The 20,164-nt window shown below is 37.0% G+C and overlaps 1 protein-coding gene across 1 annotated transcript; it reads right to left on the reverse strand.

Annotated features, from left to right (window-relative positions):
- Positions 1–3,997: 3,997 nt before the first annotated feature.
- LOC109259547 (olfactory receptor 2L8-like) lies at positions 3,998–4,930 on the reverse strand. The gene has a single exon (XM_019437146.2). The coding sequence runs from the start codon at positions 4,928–4,930 to the stop codon at positions 3,998–4,000; it is 933 nt and encodes a 310-aa protein (XP_019292691.2).
- Between the last annotated feature and the right edge of the window lie 15,234 nt (positions 4,931–20,164).

The raw sequence follows: 20,164 nt of genomic DNA on the forward strand, positions 1-20,164 counted from the left end.
TCTCACACTTAGGTCTTTCATACATTCCGAGTTTATTTTTGTGTATGATGTAAAAATTTGTCCATTTTCGTTCTTTTCCATGTTGCTTCCCAGTTCTCCCAGCACCATTTGCTGAAGAGACTGTTTTTTTCCCCATAGGATATTATTTCCTGCATTGTTGAAAATTAACTGACCACATTGTTTTGGGTTCACTTCTAGGTTTTCTATTCCGTTTTATTGATGTATGTGTCTATTTTTGTGCCAATAGCAAACCGCCTTGATCATTAGTGCTTCATAATATAGCTTAGGTCTGGAAATGTGATGCCTCCATCTTTGCTTTTCTTTTCAAATTTCCCTCGGGTATTTGGTCTTCTGTGGTTCCATACAAATTTTAGGATTATTTGCTGTAGCTCCGTGAAAAATGCTGGTGGTAATCTGACTTGGATTACATTAAATGTGTAGATTTTTTGGGTAGTAGAGACATTTTAACAATGTTTGTTCTTCCAGCCCATAAGCCTGGAATGTCTTCCATTTTTTGTGTATGTCATCCTCAATTTCTTTTATCAGTGTTTTATAGTTTTCAGAGTACAGGTCTTTTAACACATTAGTTAGATTAATTCCTAGATATCTTATGGTTTTTGATTCAATTGTAAGTGGGATAAATTCCTTGATTTCTCTTTCTGCTATCTCACTATTGTTGTATAGGAATACAAGATTTATGTACATCGATTTTTTTATCCTGGGACTTTACTAGACCGGTGTGTCACTTCTAGCAATGTTTTGGTGGGTCTTTCAGTTTTCTATATAGGGTATCGTGTAATGTACAAATAGGGAAAGTTTTACTTCTTTGCTGCAGATTTAGATGTCTTTTACTCCTTTGTCTTGTCTCATTGCTGTGGCAAGGAGTTCCACTACTATGTTAAATAAAGTGATGAAAGTAAACACCCTTATCTTATTCCTGACTATAGAGGAAAAACTCTGTTTTCCCCATTGGGGGTGATATTAACTGTGGGTATTGTGTATATTGCCTTAATTATGTTGAAGAATGTTCCCTCTAACCATACTTTTTTTTTCCTTTTTTATCATGAATGGATGTTGCTTTTGTCAAATGTTTTTTTCTGCATTTAACGAAATGATCATATGGTTCTTATTCTTTCTTTTATTAGTGTGGTGTATCATATTGATTGATCTGTGAATATTGAACCACCCTTGCAAACCAGGAATAAATGTCACTTGATTGTTAATTCATGCCTCAGAACTACCTACTAAATTTGAGGATTTACGTTAGCAATTCTCAAAATCACTGATCATCAGGGAAATACAAATGAAAACCACAATGAGATACCACCTCACACCTGTCAGAATGGCTACCATTAACAACCCAGGCAACAAAAGATGTTGGGCGAGGATGCAGAGAAAGAGGATCTCTTTTGCATTGTTGGTGGGAATGTAAAGTGATGCGGCCACTCTGGAAAACAGTATGGAGGTTCCTCAAAAAACTAAAAATAGAACTACCCCTGACCCCATAATTGCACTACTAGGCATTTATCCACGGGACACAGGTGTGCTGCTTTGAAGGGACACATACACCCCCATGTTTATAGCAGCACTATCAACAATAGACAAAGTATGGAAAGAGCCCAAATGTCCATTGATGGGTGAATGGATATAGAAAACATGGTATATATATACAATGGAGTATTACTCGGCAATCAAAAAGAATGAAATCTTGCCATTTGCAACTACATGGATGGAACTGGAGGGTATGATGCTAAGTGAACTTAGTGAGTCAGAGAAAGACAAAAATCATATGACTTCACTCATATGAGGACTTTAAGAGACAAAACAGATGGGAAGGGAAACATAAGGGAAGGGAAACAAAAATAAAATATAAACAGGGAAGGGGACAAAACAGAAGAGACTCATAAATATGGAGAACAAACTGAGGGTTACTAGAGGGGTTGTGGGAGGGAGGATGGGCTAAATGGGTAAAGGGTACTAAGAAATCTACTCCTGAAATCATTGTTGCACTACATGCCAACTCATTTGGATGTAAATTTATAAAAAAAAATTAAAAAAAAAAGAAATTCACAAGAACTTGATTGTGGGATATAATGGAACCTGTTGGTGGGATCTCAGGGCAAAATTATCCTTAGGAAACCACAATGACCATGGGTGAACACTTGATGGTAGACATATGAGTCTACTGTGAGTTTACTCAGAGAAGTAATGATTCCCTAACAGCCCATAAGACTCTGATAATGAAGCAACGTAAAATACCCTATGCTTCCTAAACAGTGCGGAGGAGGTGTAGAAGCATACTTCTCCAGGAGACACAAAAACAGTGAGCATTGCATTGTGCTATGGCATTCAGTGTATTCTAAAGGATAAGGAAGAGTAAGGAAACCCAGACCAGAAATAAATCCATGAATATATGGTTAGCTAATTTACAAGAAATAAGCCACTAATATACTATGGTGAGAGAACAGTCTATTCAGTAAGTGTAAATGCTATGCATTTTCCAGTCAGAAAACTATGTGGCCACAAGCAAGCCATTATCATAAACCCTACACAAAAATTATTTTAAAAGGGATTGAAGACAAATGTAAGAATTGACACCATAAAACTTCCAGAAAAAACAGGCGGTTAACTTCCTGACATAGATATTCATAATACTTATTATTTTTAAATATTACACAAAAGGCAAAAAGAAGAAAAGTGAAAATAAGTTGGGCTATATCAAACTAAAAATATGCACAGCAAATAGAACCATCAACAAAATTATAAGACAAACTACTGAATAAGAAAATATACTTTTAAGTAATATGTATAATAAGGGAGGCTAGTATTCAAAATAGATAAAGAAGACACAATTTCAATAGCACAAAAAATGATTACAAAATGGACAGAAGACATGAATAGACATTTTTTTCCAAAGAAGACATACAGATGGACAAAAAGATAAAGAAAGAAAAAATAATAAAAGGATGATCAACGTCGTAAATAATCAGGGAAAAGCAAATAAAAGCCACAATGAGATATCACCTTACTCATTAAGAATAGCCATTTTCAAAAATACAGGGAATAACATGTTGGTAAGGATGTAGGTAAATGGGAATCTTTGTTCATTTCGGGGGGAATATATAATGAAATGCTGCTAACAGAAATCATCCTATGAAATGGAATTAGTGGCTTTTGGGGCTGTGAAATTTGAGTGTTTTGAAGGATAACTGGGGAGTGGCTCAGACTGATTAATCTGCACTAAACAGCATATAACTCCCATCAATCCTTTTAGAAAATGGCTCTCATTATCTTATAGTCTATTTTTCATTTTCCTGATCACAATTAATTTTCCTGATCATGTATACCTGTTATAAATTACTTTCTTAGGATTCATCTAGTTACTTCCAGTGCCCTTCTCATAAAATATATAAACTTGTATTTCCTCCTCAGTGGTCTGAGAATGTCTAATTCCATACAGAGTTCTTTGCCCAATCTCTATACCTATCACTTCCACCAAAAATAAGGAAACAGAAGAATCATTTTTCACCAGGTAAGTGTAAAATGTTATATATATATATATATATATATATATATATATATATATGGGCTGTTTGATTTCAAAGAAACCTGGGATGTTATACTTTTTGCTCTTGTCTTCCTATTTTAGCCATTTAGGAAGATATAAGTATATAAGAATTAGTATAATGACTAATACTATCATTTTGGACTGTTTCAATGTATTAATAAATTCTTTCAATGTATTAATAAATTCTTATTACCCACAGATTAAAAGAAAATGTATGTTCTTTCTATTTATTGAAAAATTACCACAAAGAAAACAAACAAAAAAAGCAGTGAGAATATAAAATTATTTTGTCAAATCTCAATTATCTTAATTTTCTAGATTAATATAACCTTTGTCTTCAATCTTGGAATGGTATTGTTTTAATGAGTTGTAAAAGATGAAAATGATGGAATTTTAAGACAGCCGGATTAAAGAGAACTTTTTCTAAACTTATACAGAGCAGATCCTCTGAATCACTCTTCTTAGGGCTTCCATCACCTCCTTGTTTCTCAGGCTATAAATGATAGGGTTGAGCATTGGGGTCAGGATGGTGTAGAAGACAGCGAGAATCTTGTCCTCTGTTGGAGATCTCAGCGATTTTGGGCGTAGATAAGTGTAAGCAAAGGGTGCATAGTAGAAAGTCACCACAGTGAGGTGTGTGCTACAGGTGGAATAGGCCTTCTTCCTCCCTTCTGTTGAGTGCATGTGACAGATGGCATGGAGAACTCGGCCATAAGAACATGCAATGCCGATGAAAGGAAATGCAATCAAAAGTGTGGTGCTCACAAACACTGTGTACTCATAGACCCAGGTGTCCATGCAAGCCAGAGTCAACATGGCTGGGACATCACAGAAGAAATGGTTGATGGACCTGGATCGACAATAAGGGATATGGAGGGCATATACAGTGTGGGCACAGGAGTTGATTGAGCCCATTATCCAAGATCCTGTTATCATCAACACACACACTTTTTTGCTCATACGAATGGGATAATGAAGAGGAAAGCAAATAGCCAAATAGCGATCATAGGCCATAGAGGCCAATAGTAACCCTTCTGCACCTGCTAAAGTCAAGAAGAAGAAGCTCTGTACCCCACACTCAATAAAGGAGATAGACTTGTTTCCAAAGAGATAATTGGATGCCATCTTGGGGACGATGGTGGAGATGTAGTTCAGGTCCATGAGGGAGAGCTGACTAAGTAGAAAATACATGGGTGTGTGGAGATGGACGTCCAGGAGGATGAGGAGAAACATGGACAGGTTTCCAAAAAGAGCCATTAGGAAAATGATAACAATGAGAATGAAAATAAACAACCCAATTCTTGATGGTGGAAACAACCCGAATAAAAGGAAGCCTGTTAATGTTTGGTTGTTATTTTCCATTTTCTATTCATTGGTTTTCCTGAAGAAAAAGAAAAACTCATGGTGTGAAAAATAAAGAAATGTGAGTTTTTACATTTTATCCAAACTAGTTTAGTCTAATTCTGAAGTTTTTATGAAATATCTAGTTCCTTAAATAAATAATCAACATTTCTTACTTTGAGAAAGAAGTTCTATGTTGTTTCACAAAGTCACAAGGCAAGGTGATAAGCATATGCATTCAAATTCTTCTGAAAAGAATCTATGAAATAATAAAAGGCAAATATAAATACCCACCGTGTGTTTATACATATCATATACGCGATATGATCATATATCATATACATATAAACGTGATATGAGTAATTTATGCTCTTCATAAATTCACATATCTAAAATATTAAAGCTTAATTTGAGTTAAGCATAAATCTTATTGCCAAGACTGACCACAAGTTGACTAATAATTTAGTTAATATGGGTTTGGCTCATGTGTATTTATTTTATACTATTTAGACTAGGACTTTATTAAAATTAAAGATCTCCCCAGCAGGAATTCGTTCATAACCACTAGATGTTTATTTTAATTTTGACAAAGTAGACAGTTTTTGAATGCATAAAGAATCCTCAATTAGATTACTTTTTACCCATTTATTCTGCTTCTAGTCACTAATGCATAGTCATTATGCATAGTCAATTTACAAAACTCTGACCTATATTGATTACTTCCAATCCCCTTGCAAATTTGACATGTAAGCATTGGATTAATCTTACTGCACAACATTGAAAATGTTGGCTGTCTTCTACTGACAACAATGACAATATTTGTCTGAAGTGACATACTGGATGAGAGAAAGATAATATTTTGCTCCTGGGCCATTTCTATAAGTGGAAGGGAAGACTCAGATGTAACCTTTATTTTCCATTTCACTAACATCCTGGACAGGTATAAGAAATCATGCTAAGTCGAAACAAAATTCTGAGTCTGGTATCATCACCCACAATTGTAAAATAAGCATCATGGGGTGCCTGGGCGTCTCAGTCAGGTAAGAGTCCAACTTCAACTCAGGTCATGATCTAAAGGTCTGTGAGTTTGAGCCCTGTGTCAGGCTCTATGCTGACAGCTCAGAGTCTGGAGCCTGCTTCAGATTCTGTGTCTCCCTCTCTCTCTGATCCTCCCCTACTTGCTCTCTGTCTCTCTGTCAAAAATAAATAAATAAAAACATTAAAATTTTTAAAATAAACGACATTCACAGAACTTGAGTAACTTATCATGAGCTAAAAAGATATAGTTTATCCTGTACCTTATGAAAAGCAAGGAATCAGAAAGAATTGCTCACGTTAGCCACCCCAAACTTCCAGTAAAGTAGCTATTTAAACAAGAATTGTCTATGCCTACTAGGCAGTGTATGATGGCAAATGTCTCTAATAAATTATTTTGTGCTCAAATAAAATTGGTTTTGAGATTAAAGTCACACATTTTACATTTTCTCCTTAGAAACATGTTTCCTCTGTCCTCCTGCTCTTCCTGTATTCTCACTGGCTCCCAGCAACAACACAACAGCTCACACTTGGTCTCTACTAAATGGAAGAAGAGAGGCCTCACAATATGATTTAGCAATAAATAATATCACAGGACTTTTAAATGAAGTGTAAGCCATAGTTTCTTTCAATCAAAAAGTGTCACAGTCTAAAAACATGTTCACAAAAGAACACTCATCTTGTCTGTAAGTCAGGTTGCAGATACACATATTCTTTCAGTTGCTTTGCAAATTTGAAAGTGGCTGATATATTGCATTTCTGTTACTCTCCTTGCATTAGTTTCTTTTCCTTTCCTTTTCTTCAGAAGTTTGAAATTAAAATACTGAGAAAATGGGACTCAATTTTAGAGTTCGTGTATTTATTGTTGGTACAGAATTTTAAAATGTGCTCCTATTGTCACACAGATAAAAAAACAAACAAAAAAAAAACAAAAAAAAAAAAAATAAACTAAGATCCAAATACTTACAGTCATTTCTTTAAGAACATAGCAACCAATGTATAGCTGTGTCTAGAATTTGTGTCCCCTATTCAGTATGCAGAGGTCTATCTCAAAGTCAATAGTATTTCAAAATTGTGCTTCCCTTCTTTTCTGCAATGAATTTTCAGTCCAGCAATATCCTTACCAAAAGTTAGCCTGCTACAGAAGGATAAATTATAGAAATCCTTTGTGCTTTAGGAAATCTTTTAAGGAATCTAACCAGCCAAATATCCTGTACAGGTAACAGACATGTTGCCTCCCTTACAGTGTCTAAGCACACACCCATGTATGTAATACTCTGTGAGCTCCCTGGTTCTGCCAAAGGTTAATTCAGTCAAACACAAGGCTAGCAGAAGCAAAGGAAACTTAATATTTTAATACTTTATATCCTTTGAATGATTTCAACATTTAAGTATCTCATTTAATATTTAAACAAATTACATTTTCAATAGCTACAAAAGAAATTGGGAATGTATATTTGTGTGTTTCCATAAAACTGCATAAATTGAAATTAATTTGAATCAAAGAATTATACACAAGTGTGCACACACACAGATCATGAAAATGTACACATTCTTTGTATTGTTTTTTCAGGTTGAGTTGATGGTGTTACATTTCACAAGTAAATTGTATAGAATTTGATGTCTAACCTTTCCATTATTTCTATTACTGCCACTTGTAAATAATTTGACACTTAACAGGTAAATTCAACTCTGTGAGCTTGCAACTTAAAAATCAAGCAAGCGTAAAAATTAAATGAAGTGATAGTTACTTCTATCAGTTCATTTGCTTATAATTTACTTGCTTATAATAGTTACTGCTATCAGTACATTTGACTTATAATTTATCATTAATGCAGTGATACTAACAGTCGGTGGTGTGAATCTACCTTCTCCTCTTACCAAGGGATATCATGCAATGTCTAGAGATGGTTTTGGTTATCACTACCGGGGAGTTATACTGGCATCTAGTAGATGCTGCTAAATATTCTACAATGTACAGGTTACTCACAGATCACAAAATTTCCCCCAGAATATTAGTTTTGCTGAAGCTGAAAAACTCTAAATTAATGGTAGATTTGATCATCTTTTCCATCTTTATTTTCTTCATTTGACACTCATCATCTACTAAGATTATACAATGATTTCTTTTTTTTAAGTATATTTTTAACAGAGAGAGAGAAAGAGAGAGATAGAGAGCTGGGGAAGGACAGAGAGAGAGAGGGAGACACAGAATCCCATGCAGGCTCCAGGCTTAGAGCTGTCAGCCCAGAGCCTGGTGCCAGGCTCGAACTCACAAACCACATGATCATGCCCTGAGGTGAAGTCTAAGAATTCGGATGCTTAACCAGCTGACCCACCCAGGGTCCCCATGTTTTTAATTCTTTTTTTTTTTTCATTTTTGTTTCTTTATATTCCCATTTGATTCTCAAAATGCACTGCCAGCTTGTCCATGCAACGACCATTATGCCAATTGCACTACAGCTTTCGTGATGCACAAGGCAAAAGAACAACAGTCAGCACTAGGTAAAGCCTTGTAAATACTTGGTATTTACCATACTTGGTAAAACCTTGTAAATACTACCCCCCCCCACCATCCCGCTGGCAAAATCACATGGAAGAAACAACACACCCTAGTTTATTTATTGAGGACTTGACAGCAGATCATCTGTGCATCCCAGTTGAATTCAGTTCTCACAAGAGTGGACACTGAACAAGCCTATTTCAGCAAGTCTCAGTCTGACCCTTATCTCTCTTCCAAGTTAGCTATCATGTCTGTAAATATGCTCTGAAAACAAACAAATCCAACACAACACTGTTCCCTGCGCTTGTTCCACAGGCACTCTGCCTAACATTGTTGTGTAAAATGTAATCATCTGTGGCACCACCTGTGGTCTCACTCTGAACTCGGTGTCTTAACTGACTGTCCAAATGGCAGCATCACCTCCTTAGAGATACTCAACCACGATGAGAAAAGGGTAATTAAAAATGGAACTAAAATGTTTATAATCATATCAGGTGCCTACATGTGAACATCTTCACTGCCTAGAGTAGAATATCCATATGAAACTGTCACATTACAAACATGCTCACATTTGCTGTCACCTTCATCTGCTCCATGTTAGAGATTCTGCATCAGGCTCTAGCCATATTATACCATTCAAAAATACCTTTCCCACAGTCCTGGAGTTCCCTTCCCTGAGTTTTCTGATGCGTTAAATCTTACTTATATTTTAATTGTCTTTTTTTTTGAAAATTTTTAATGTTTATTTATTTTTGAGACAGGGAGATAGTGTGCGAGTCAGGGAGGGACAGAGAGAAATTGAGGCAGAGTATGAAGCAGGCTCCAGGCTCAGAGCCCAATGTGGGGCTCAAACTCAGGAACCATGAGATCATGATCTGAGCTGGAGTCAGAAGTTTAACTGACTGAGTCCCCCAGGTGTCCCCTATTTTCATTATCTCTTAAATATATCCTGTTATATAAATTTATTTGGTCAACTCAGGATAGAGACATTTTCTGTCATTTGCCATTCTCTTCTAGTTCACTTATAATTTACTTTAGCATCCATCACCTATATGGATGCTATATAGCAAGTATCTATATTTCATGAATGTGCAGCCTTGAGCGTAGGGCTGTGTCTTATCCCCCATAATTTAGGTAAGAAATTTATATATAATATCAACTATTCCACCATTTTTCACTAGGATAGATTATGATCACAAAAGTTCTCCCCAGAATTGAAGATAATGCATATTTTATGTATAAACATCATTGTCTCTAAATTTTATTTAGTATTTTTCATGTTTATTTATTTTGAGAGAGAGAGAGAATGAGAGCATGAGGGGACAGGGGAGCAGAAAAAGAATCCCAAGCAGGCTCCACACTGTTAGTGCAAAGTCTAAAGAAGGGCTCTATCTCATTGGACTGTGTGATTATGACCTGAGCTGAAATCAAGAGTGTGATGCTTAAACCCCTGAGTCACCAAGGAGCCCCAGAACTTTGTTTTTATGAAATTCACAATTATCAGGGTGACTGGGTAGCTCAGCCAATAAAGCATCTGACTTCAGCTCAGGTCATGATATTAGGGTTCCTGAGTTCGAGCTCCAAGTCAGACTCTGAACCTGCTCCAGATTCTGTCTCTCTCTCTCTCTGCCCCTCACCTGCTCACACTCTGTCCCTCTCACTTTCCCTCTCTCTCAAAAATAAATGAGCATTTAAAAAATTGCAAAAAATTCACAAGTACCCATCTGGTTCTTTTAATTTTATATTCTAAATTATGTATACAGCAATTGTATATACATTAGAGTACAAATATAATTATCTTTTTGAAGTTTGTTAATTAATAAGATGTGAATTTATGAGTGACTTATCGCAGTGCTTAACACAGAGAAATTCTTTATTAGGTGTATTCAAAATCTTCCTACAGAATTTTCATGTTTCTCAATAAAAACACAAATTAGAACCCGTATGTCACTGTCTTTCAACTTCTGGGCAGGGCCACATGCATTTGCTGAGTAAATTTCCATAAGTACAATTTCTGTAAAAATGTACGAACTCACCTCTCAATTCAGTACTTGACATGTCAGGTACACCCATGGAAACACATCTGCAATGATGTCTCTAGGCTTCTATACTTGGAGGTGAGTCTTAATATGTCTTGTTTTGGTTGTGTTCATTTGGCAATGCTCCTGAGACTAGTCACAAATAATGCAGAGACAGAGTCACAAATAATGCAGGGGGAATGGTTATGAAAACTTCCCAGATCTTTTCGTGGAATTTTGTCACTTCCAGTTCCTGGGGGAAAAGCTAAATGGTATTTATTCCTACAATGGGCTCTGCACTGACAGCTCAGAGCCTGGAGCTTACTTCAGATTCTGTGACTCCCTCTCCCTCTGCCCCTCTCCAACTCATTCTCTCTCTCTCACTCTCTCTCTCTCTCTCACAAAAAAAAAAACAAAACAAAACAAAAAAAACAATAACAATAAACACTTTTTTTTTTTTTTTTTGAATCATGAATTGATCTCTGGTACTCTTTGTCACTAAGGTAAACTAGAGAGATCATAGATATGTTTTTTTGATTACCAATATTTGCTAATTTATACTATTATGGTCAGTTTAGAAGGTTTTGCAAAATTAACCTGTTGTTCTTTGGGCTTACTATTTCATATTCTGCATATTTTATTAGAACCTCTAGAAGAGGTGATAATCAGTGAATGTAGAGACATAAGAATATTGATGTCACAGTCCAAGTCCCTATTTGTCCTGCTATGGTATAGGATTTGTGTCATGAATTTAAAAACCTCATATAAAGGTCACAGAGTTAGAGGCATGGCTATATATATATATATATATATATATATATTTCTTAAATGTCTGACTGCTCTGCAATCTAAAAATCCACGACACTAGTTCATGAGGAGTAGATAGTGTAAATGATTGCAGATGGAAACATGTCAGTCATAGGACATGAGTTCCAAGGGGATACACTCACTCCCACCCAGAGACAACCCCAGGAAGATCAGGGTGCCATAGTGACTAACAGACTTGACTGTCTTATGCAGAAGGTAGTCATTCATCATCTTGAGGACAAAGGCAACTGTGAAGAGGATGACAATGAGAGAGAGCTGCCAAAGGAAAAAAATACATAGGAATATGAAGATAGGGGTCTACCAGGATCAGGAGATTTTGAGAGATTGTTTCCAGTTAGTGTGAAAAGAAACATTATTGTTATAAGGTCAAAAAGACAGAAGTGAATTGGGGTGTATTTCAGCAGACCCAGAAGAATGAATCCAGTGATAGTGTGGTTTTCACTCTGGAAATCTCTATAGCGGTAAAAGTAAAAACATGTAATATGGAAACTATTTCATTACTGGTAGTGTTCAGCACAGAAGATAACCCACCAGAAAACTTTGTATTACCTAAAGAATATTGGAGAAAACAGTGAATCCAGTAGACCTAAATTTATCAAATGAGGGGTACCTGTGTGGCTTAGTTGATTAAGCTTCTGTCTTCAGCTCAGGTCATGATCTCACAGTTTGTGAGTTCCAGCCCCATGACAGGATCTGTGCTGACAGTTCAAAGCCTGGAGTCTACTTCAGATTCCTTGTCTCCCTCTCTCTTTGCCCCTCCCCTGCTTGCTCTCTCTCAATAAATAAATAAGCAAATAAATAAATAAATATTTAAAAATAGGATATATAGGGGCGCCTGGGTGGCTCGGTCGGTTAAGCGTCTGACTTCGGCTCAGGTCATGATCTCGAGGTCCGTGAGTTCGAGCCCCGCGTCGGGCTCTGTGCTGACAGCTCAGAGCCTGGAGCCTGTTTCAGATTCTGTGTCTCTCTCTCTCTGACCCTCCCCCGTTCATGCTCTGTCTCTCTCTGTCTCAAAAATAAATAAACGTTAAAAAAAATTAAAAAAATATAAAAATAGGATATATAAATAAATATTAAAAAAAATAAAGAATTTGGAGTGCCTGGGTGGCTCAGTTGGTTGAGCATCCGACTTCGGCTCAGGTCATGATCTCACAGTCTGTGAGTTCGAGCCCCAAGTCGGGCTCTGTCCTGACAGCTCAGAGCCTGGAGCCTGCTTCCAATTTGTGTCTCTCTCTCTCTGCCCCTCCCCCGCTCATGCTCTGCTTACATCACATGGTGTGAGAAAATTCAATAAGAGAATAAGAATATTTAAAAAATGGGGTGCCTGGGTGGCTCAGTCAGTTAAGCGTCCGACTTCGGCTCAGGTCATGATCTCATGGTCTGTAGAGTTTGAGCCCCGCATCGTGCTCTGTCTGTGCTGACAGTTCAGAGCCTGAAGCCTGCTTCAGATTCTGTGTCTCCCTCTCTCTCTGCCCGTCCCCCACTCTCTCTCTCTCTCTCTCTCTTTCTCTCTCTCTCTCTGTCAAAAATAAAATAAACATTAAAAAAATAGAGAATAAGAATACTTAAAATGTTTTGTTTATATCTACTAAATATCCAGATACTTTACCCAGTATGTTGAAATGATGCATTATAGTTATAGATGGTAATAATGTGGTATTAACCTAAAAATAATGTTTAAAAAATACTTTATTCAGTGCAGGTGAATATTTCCAAAGATTTGTGGTTTTTTTAGATGTTGGGATGATGACAGCAGAATAGCAGGACCTTACTCTGATTTTGTCCCAAAAGCACAAGTAGATACTTATGATATCAACTTAAATACACCAGAAGTCAAGCTGAAGACTAACAAAACAAACTAAGCAACTTAAAGGAGATAAAAGGACACATCTAAGAATCTAGGACATGCTGTGTTATGGTTTAGGAGAGTACAGATTATAGGTGCTACAGAGGGAAATGAGACTGGTTGGTGATAAAAGCAAGAGAGAAAGTGTGGAGCACATAGGCAAACACAAAAGAAGAACACTTTCCCAAGGATATTGACTTGGAAAACTAGATGGGCTGATTTATTTCAGTTCTTGCAACAAGCAGGTCTTCAAGACTACAGTTTTAAGGGTCAGCAGGGTTTTCTTGGCTAGAGCTCTGGAGGAACTACTCTACTCCAGGAGAGAAGTTGAAAAAACAATCAGAGGAAGACAGGTTGGAAACAGCAATCTGAAAATCTCTGGTCCACAAAATGGGAGAATCTTTGTTCTTCTCAGAGTTATTTCCTGAGAGGAAGCATTCACAGATACAAAGAGTTGGATGGTGCCACTTCCACCATCTCTGCCTCTTAGCATAAACACAGAGCCACCTGAGGGAAGCAACTCACTGGCTGTCTAACTTGTTTACACAAAGCCCTACTCCCTGTCCTCTGGAGGGACTTCCCTTCTTCCTTTAGATTGCTTCAGTCCCAGTGGGATAGGATTCTCCCCCAGAAGGCCAGCACAAAACAAAATACCAAATCTCCCAAATAGAGAGTTATGCAAGACTTCAGTTCCAGTGGAGTAGTATCAGCTCTCATTTCACAAGCAGACCAGAGAACAACTAGTTAAAACTTTCAACATTCTGGATAAAGAACAAAACCTGCCCACAGCAGACAAGGAGAGTCTCTGTAGAGGACTGGCCTGAAGGATAGAGTAGCCAAAACACAACAACAGAGTGTATGCAGCACACACCAGAGAAACTCCATGAACTTCCAGTACCTAGACACTACATGAAATGAAGAATAAAATAAATTAAATTGGAAATAGGCTTCATGAAATGCAGGCCAGGCAATAAGTATCAGAGGAATGAATTAGTGACCTAGAAGACAGCATGGTGGAAAGAAATGAAGTTGAATAAATGAGAAAAAAAAGAAATATGAGCAAGAGAATAGACTTAGAGAACACAATGATTCCATCAACATAAAAACATTCTTATTGTAAGAGTCCCAGATTAAGATGAAATAAATGAAAGGGAAGAAAATATATTTGAGGAAATAGCAACTGAAAACTTTCCCAATCTAAGTAAGGAGAAATCCAGATCCAGGAGGTACAGAGAACTCACATCAAAATTAACAAAAGCTGTCAATTCCAAGAAATATTAAAATCAAATGTACAAAATATAGTGATAAAGAAAACATCTTAAAAGCAGCAAGACAGGGGTCCCTGGGTGGCTCAGTCAGTTGAGCATCCGACTTTAGCTCAAGTCATGATCTCATGGCTTATATGTTTGAGCCCCACATCAGTCTCTGTGCTGACAGCTCAGCTCCTGCAGCCTGTTTCAGATTATGTGTCTCTGTCTCTCCCTCTGCCCCTTCCCCACTCAAACTCTGTCTCTTTCTCTCTCACACACAAAAATCAACATTAAACAAGTTTTTAAAGAACAGAAAGACAAAAGAAGTCCTTAACTTACAATGAAAAACCCTAAGTGTTGCAAGAATTTTTTTCAATAGTACACTGCAGGCTAGAGGGAGTGGTATGATATATTCAAAAGTGCTGAATGAAAAACACCTGCAGCCAAAAATAATCTGTCCAGCAAGGCCATCACTCAGAAAGAAGGAAAGATAGTTACACAGCAAACAAAAAACAATGGAGCTCATGAGCACTAAACCAGCCCTGCAAGAAATACTACAAGGAACTCTTTGAGTTGAAAGGAAAGACCAAAAGTGAAAAAGACAACAAAAGATGAGAGGAAATCTCTAGAACAATGACAAGAGAAGTAATAAAATGGAAATAAATACATAGGCATCAATAGTTACTTTGAATGTAAATGGAAAAAAAATGTTCCCATAAAAAGATATAGGGTGTCAGAATGGATGGAAATGGAATTCCCATCTATATACTACCAACGAGAGACAAATTTCATACTAAAGACACTTCATATTGAAAGCGAAGAGATGCAGAAACATTTATCACACAAATGGATGTCAAAAAAAGCTGGAGTAGCAATGCTTGCATATGACAAACTAGACTTTGAAAGAAAGACTGTAACAAGAGATGAAAAAAGGGCAATATATGATAATAAAGGGGAGAATCCAAGGACTCCTGGGTGACTCAGTCAGTTGAGTGTCCAACTCTTGATTTTGTCTCAAGTCATGATCTCAGGCTTCATGTGTTTGAGTTCTGCATCAGGTTTTGTGCTGACAGTGTGCACCCTGCTTGGGATTCTCTCCCTCTCTCTTTGTCCTTCCCTGCTCATTCTCTCTCTCTGTCTCTCTGTCTCTCTCAAATATACATTTGACATTAAACATTAAAAAGTTAAAAACATTAAAAAGTTAAACATTAAGAAGTTAAAAACATTAAAACATTAAACATTAAAAACATTAAACAGTTAAATTTAACATTAAAAAGTTAAAAAAATAAAGGGGACTTTCTAACAAAAATACATAACAATTGTAAATATTTATGCCTCCAACATAATAACACCCAAATAAATAAAACAATTAATAATAAACATAAATGAACTAATTGGTAATGAAACAATAATACCACACTTACAAAAATGAAAAGATCACCTAAAAAGAAAATCAACAAGGAAACAAAGTATTTGAATTACACACTGAACCAAATGGACTTAACAGATATATTTAGAACACTCCATCCTAAAAGGGCACATTAAACATTCTTTTCAACTGCACACTGGACATTCTCCAGAACACATCACATATTAGAATATCACAAATCTAGTCTCAACATATATAAAAAGAATGAAATAATACCATGAACCCTTTCTGATCAAAATGCTATGAAACACAAAGTCAACCACAAGAAAAAAAAATGGAAAGACTAAAAATACCTGCAGGTTGAAGAATATCCTATTAAACAATGAATGGGTCATCCAGTAAATTAAAAAAAGAAATTAAAAAAATATGCATGGAAACAAATGAAAATGAAAGCACAATGGATCAAAATCTTTGGTATGCAGCAAAAGTAGTCCTAACGGGGAAGCATATAGCAGCACATGCCCACCCTAAGAAGCAAGAAACATATCAAATGAACAACCTAACCTTCTACCTAAATTAGCTAGCAAAGTAAGAGCAAACAGAGCACAAAGCCAGCAAAATTAAGGAAATAATAGGGAATAGAGCAGAAACTAATGATATAGAAACAAAGAAAAATTAACAAAGTAATTAAACCAGGAGCTGGTGGTTTGAGAAATCAGTAAAATTGATAAACCCTCAGACAAACTTGTCAGAATGAAAAGACAAAGAACCCAAATAAATAAAATCACAAATAAGAGGAGAATTGACAACCAACACCACAGAAATACAAACAATTATAAGAGAATATTATGAAAAATATATGTCAACAAATATTGCAACAAATCTTGCAATCTGAAAAAATGGAGAAATTCCTAGAAACATATGAGCTACCAAAACAGAAACAGGAAGAAACAGAAAATTTGAACAGACAGATAATCAGCAAAGAAATTGACTCAGTAATCAGAAAACTCCCAGAAAACAAAAGTCCAGGGCCAGATGGATTCATAGGTGAATTTTAACAAACATTTAAGGAAGAGTTAATACCTGTATTTCTCAAGCTATGTGAAAAATATAGGAAAGAAAAACTTCAAAAATAATTTCATGATTATCCAACATAGTGGAGAAGTAGGGAGATCTGTACTTCCCACATCTCTCAAACAAAGAAGGGCTAAAGCCAAAGGAATTTGAACCCCAAGAGTCTGGGAGGAAAAGAGAATGAGTCTAAAAGGGAGACACAAGGAACATCCATGATGGGCTATAGGTGGATGATTGCATACTGGAGGAGATGAAACAGGCCACGTTGGCATGGCAGGGGAGGGATCCCTTTTTGCAGAGAGACAAAGGGAAGAGAAAGAGTGGCTGGGGAAGCACAGAAGTGTTTCTGGACAAAAGATAAACCTTGGACTGGGACTGAGAGGGATTCCATCTCTGTGGAAATTTCTTCTGAATGGGGTCAGCTTCCCCATTTGCGCCCCTAGGGAGGAGGGGAAGCAGCCCCCAGTTCAGTGATAGGTCAGGAGCACAGTCTGTAGTAGGAGAGAGCAGTCCTCCCTGGAGTGCTGTGGGACAGGGTAAGGCCTGCCTGTGTCCACAACCCCCTGACTAGGCAGCAACGTCAGCAGCACAGTCTGCAGTAGGAAAAGGTATTCTTCCCTGAAGTGCTGCAGCACAGACAAAGCCAGCTGGTATCACATATCAAGCCACACAGAGAAGCACTTCCCCAGTGCCAGAGCACAGGGAGCGGAACTTTGAATCCTAGCAAAGTGCCGGGTCAGGGGAATCAGTGGAGTGAGTAGGACCACCTCATCTGTGCCCACAGCACAGTGAGGACAACTCAAACAGAGTCCACAGGCTCTTGGAGAAGAGACTGGGGGATCGCCATTTCCCCACCACCACCACCACCACCACCATGGTGGGGCTTCAGGGATCAGTCCTCAGGGACCAGAGTGGAGGTGGTCCAGCCTACACCAAACCAGGCCCCTCCTTGCTGGGTAGCTGCATATTTGCTGGAGCCGGATAGATGTTGTGTAACCAGACGGCTCCATCATCCAGGCCAGTGATGCTGCATAGCCCAGATTAATTCCAGGGCAATTCTTGTTATTTAGATATATTCTCCCTTCTTATTTCTTTCCTCCTCTAGGCTGGTTACTCTGGTCATTGGTTTGTTTAAACAAATATATGTAATCCATTCTCTTGATACATGTTCTAGACCTCCTTTGGTACATTCCTTTCTCTCTGGAATAATCATGCCATATAGTTTCTCTGTCTGGGTAACTTTTTTTATTTCTTGCCTCCTTCTTTATTTTCCTTTCTCTCTCTCTCCAGTTTAAGCCATTTAATCTCTCTGCCCAGTCAATCTTTTTTTTTTCCTCTTTGTCCCCACCCCTGTCATTTCTCTCTTTGTATGTGCTCTTCCATCAGCATTGCCTCTACCCTGTTCTTCACTTGTGTGTTTCTCGCTTTTGCTTTTGGATTATTTTTGTTCATTTGTTTGTTCTTGTGTGTGTGTGTGTGTGTGTGTGTGTGTGTGTGTGTTTATCTGTTTATTTGTTTTATTTTTCGGTGTGTTTGATGCCTTTGTTTCCTGTTTGTTTGTGTGTTTGTTTTCCTTTCCGGGGCTACTTCTAGGAAAAAAATAAAGCACACTTCATAGAGGGTCCAAACCATCACTACGAGTAGAGAAATAAAGTAACAAAAGTCACAACAACAGAGAACAAGTAACACTGTCTGACAAACACCTCCTGAAGGACCAGGCCCTTGACAGTGTATGACCTCCATTTAATATAGCACTGCTCACTGGTGCAGAGCACATAACAAGCTTTTAAAACTCATAAGGACAGAAAACTAGCCAAAATGACAACATGGAAGAATTCCTCTCAAAAAAAATTCCAGGAAGAAGTGACAGATAAAGAATTAATCAAAACAGATCTAAGCAATATAACTGAACAAGGATTTAGAATAATATTCATAAGATTATGAAAAAGGCATAGTAGACGGCAGAGAATCTATTACTGAAGAGATCAAGGAACTAGAAAATTGTCATGATGAATTAAAAAATGCTATAAATGAGGTGCAAAATAAAATGTAGGTGGCCACAGCAGCCTACAAGCCTTGAAGAGGCAGAGGAGAGAATAAGTGAATTAGACGATAAAATTATGGAAAAAGAGAGATAAAAAAATTGGGGATCAAGGGGGAGAATTATAAAACTAAGTGATGCAATAAAACTGAGCAATATCCATGTCATAGGAATTCCAGAAGAAGAGAGAGAAAGGGGATGAAGGTGTACTTGAACGTATCATAACTGAGAACTTTCCATATCTGGGGAAGTAAACAAGCACTGAAATCCAAGAGGCACAGAGAACTCCTGTCAGATGTAACTTGAATTGGTCTCCTGCATGACATATCATAGTGAAACTGGCAAAATCCAAAAATAAGGAGAGAATTCTGAAAGAAGCTAGGATTAAACAGGCCTTAACATACAAAGGTAGAGACATAAGTGTAGTAGCAGACCTATCTACTGAAACTTGGCATGCTAGAAAGCAGTAGCAGGAAATCTTCAATGTGATGATCAGAAAAAATATGCAACCAAGAATCCTTTACCCAGCAAGCTTGTCATTCAGAATAGAAGGAGAGATAAAAGTTTTCCCAAACAAAGAAAAACTTAAGGAATTCAATACCGCTAATCCAGCCCTAAAAGAGATCCTAAGAGGGACTCTGTGAGTGAAATGTTGCAAGGACCGCAAAGTACCAGAGACACCACTACAAACATGAAACCAACAGATATCACAATGACTCTAAACCCATATATATCAATAATACACTAAATGTAAATGGACTAAATGCTCCAACCAAAAGGCATAGGATATCAGAATAGGTAAAAAACAAAAACAAAAAACAAAACAAAACAAAAAACAAGGCCCATCTATTTACTGTCTACAAGATACTCATTTTAGACCTGATTGAGGTCTTAATGATTAGACCTCATTTTAGACTTTCAGATTGAAAGTGAGGGAATGGAAAACTATATATCATGCATCTGGGAAGTCAAAAGAAAGCAGGAGTAGCCATACTTATATCAGACAAACTAGACTTTAGATTAAAGGTTGTAACAATAGATGAAGAGGGCATTATATAATTATTACAGGGTTTATCCATCAGGAAGAGTTAATAATTATAAATGTCTATGCACCAAATTTGGTAGCACCCAAATATATATATATATATATATATATATATATATATATATATAATAATCACAAACATAAGCAACCTTATTGATAAGAATGTGGTAATTGCAGGGGACTTTACTACTCCACTTACAGAAATGCATAGATCACCTAGACAGAGAATCAGTAAAGAAACACAGG

The sequence above is a fragment of the Panthera pardus genome, unplaced genomic scaffold (assembly GCF_024362965.1).
Source record: "Panthera pardus isolate Hobbes unplaced genomic scaffold, ASM2436296v1 HiC_scaffold_1, whole genome shotgun sequence".
NCBI lineage: Eukaryota > Metazoa > Chordata > Mammalia > Carnivora > Felidae > Panthera > Panthera pardus.

Bases quoted from the DNA above. Each gene is read 5' to 3' on its own strand.
- LOC109259547 (XM_019437146.2), bottom strand. From the start codon at position 4,930: ATGGAAAATAACAACCAAACATTAACAGGCTTCCTTTTATTCGGGTTG.